This window comes from Hevea brasiliensis, chromosome 6 (genome assembly GCF_030052815.1).
Source record: "Hevea brasiliensis isolate MT/VB/25A 57/8 chromosome 6, ASM3005281v1, whole genome shotgun sequence".
Classification (NCBI taxonomy): domain Eukaryota; kingdom Viridiplantae; phylum Streptophyta; class Magnoliopsida; order Malpighiales; family Euphorbiaceae; genus Hevea; species Hevea brasiliensis.
Genome location: NC_079498.1, coordinates 6,967,722 through 6,969,565, shown reverse-complemented (window position 1 = coordinate 6,969,565; position 1,844 = coordinate 6,967,722). Strand labels below are relative to the sequence as shown.

Here is a 1,844-nt window from a genome sequence, read left to right as displayed (position 1 = left end):
CATTAGCTCAACACAACATGGAGAATACACTAACAGCTCAGCACAACCCACGAGCAACAGACCAAAATTATAAAACAACAATGAAATCATCTAGGCGATGTACACCAGACTTTGCCAAATAATCTACTATAGTATTCGCTTCACAAAGACTATGAACAAAAGAAATCTTAGGAAGGACAGTTGATAAATTAAGGACTGATTTTAACTCATAAAATAGCTTCCACGGCCCTTGACTTGCATAAGAATGTGATATTGATTATTTTACGGTTGATGGAAAATTAATATCATTCAGCGCTCAATGTGTAAAGTAAGTTCTTCTCTAAACTGTCGACTCTACATATCAAAAATGTAGTGTACGTTCACCATTACACCAGACTTGTTTACATATTTATTATTTTTTTTAAGCAATTAAGCATAAAAACAACAAAAACATGCAATCCCACTTTATTATTTTATTCTTTGCAAATAATACATCAACTCCGACGCGTAGTCGGATTAATTACTGCAATAGTACATCATTTATTATTTAAAATATAATCAAGTCCGATAAGGTAACCTACCTAACAACTAAGATTATCTCCAGGTGAAACACCAAACTGGTTACAATAATCTGTGTAATACCCAATACGAGCCTGAACAGCAACGGAATTTCCACCATTACATTCAATTGCACCGTTAATGGCTCTAATAGTCGCACCAAAGCCCTGCGTTACAACAGGGCGAACATTGTTCATCCAAAACCAGAGAGCAGTCTTAAATGACACAACTGGGTCATTGGCTACAGTTTCAGGAGCGTTTAACCCATCAAAGTTATTGCTCTGCCCAGCTGGTCCATAGTTATAGTTCCATGTCAGTTGAAGAGGTCCTCGGCCAAAGTAGTTCTTGCCTGCAACACATGGGTACTGCGTGTTTGTTTCGTCGCAGTAGTCCTTGGAGGCTCCATCTATCTCCTCGATGTAGCAGAAGTCTGCAAAAACAGAATGTTTAATTTCTTTTAAGTTCATTATTGAAATGAGTGTTAATACGTAAAATATAATTAATGTTGCTGAAAAATAGTTCTTACGTCCTGTTTCATGCGTAACATGAGCAAAAAAAGCAGCAATCTCGCGCTTGGAATCATCGTCGGAGCCGATCTTGCCAAAATCAGAATATGAATTGAGAGCATTGAGAAATGTATCGCGGCTATAGAAGTTCTTGCCGGCACAGTTCCCGGCGGCTTGATTGATTATCCCGTTAAAGAAATCGGGAGTAACAACATCAGCCACCGAAACACTGCTGGATGGCGTGGTGGGCGTAGGCGTAGAATAGCAAGGACCCTCTTTGCATCCTTGGCCGCAGTAAGGGTCACCGGTGCCACAGTAGCCGTATTGACTGCAGCACAGATTGGCTGCACAGCCACAATTCTGAGCAACTACAGTTTTGGGCATGGCTCCTGCAGCCAGACAAATGGCTACAATGATGGTTAGAAGATTTCTTCTCATCTTGAGAGGCGCCATTAATTTTTTTAGAGCAGGTTATCGAGAGAAAATTGGGATGGGCAAAGGAGATTGAGAGTGAGATATTTATAATGCTATTATCATAGAAAATGTTAAAAAGTATAGAAGTAGGAAAAATTCAGTTTGAATACACAGATTCATGGCTGAAGGCTACAGAAAATGTACGCGTAGACTAGGTTGTCTACGGGGGGCACCGACATCATAGCTGAGAGCCCTGGTCCCCATTTAAAAAATAAATAAATAAATAAAATAAAAATAAAAATAAAAAATAAAAATTGGCCCCTTTTTATTAAAAAAAAATAGATATAAAGCTTTAATAATTTTATATTTATTTAAATTAATAAAAAT

The 1,844-nt window shown here is 38.0% G+C and overlaps 1 protein-coding gene across 1 annotated transcript; it reads right to left on the bottom strand.

Annotated features, from left to right (window-relative positions):
• Positions 1-415: 415 nt before the first annotated feature.
• LOC110661530 (endochitinase PR4) lies at positions 416-1,553 on the bottom strand. Its single transcript, XM_021820188.2, has 2 exons — positions 1,064-1,553; positions 416-967 (listed from the first exon to the last, which is right to left on the bottom strand). Exons 1-2 carry the CDS (start codon positions 1,494-1,496, stop codon positions 561-563), a joined length of 840 nt encoding a protein of 279 aa, XP_021675880.2. The 5' UTR covers positions 1,497-1,553; the 3' UTR covers positions 416-560.
• Between the last annotated feature and the right edge of the window lie 291 nt (positions 1,554-1,844).

Coding starts and splice junctions, on each gene's coding strand:
- LOC110661530 (XM_021820188.2), bottom strand. CDS start 1,496: ATGGCGCCTCTCAAGATGAGAAGAAATCTTCTAACCATCATTGTAGCC. Junction 968..1,063: donor TGTTACGCATGAAACAGGAC/GTAAGAACTATT, acceptor CTGTTTTTGCAG/ACTTCTGCTACATCGAGGAG.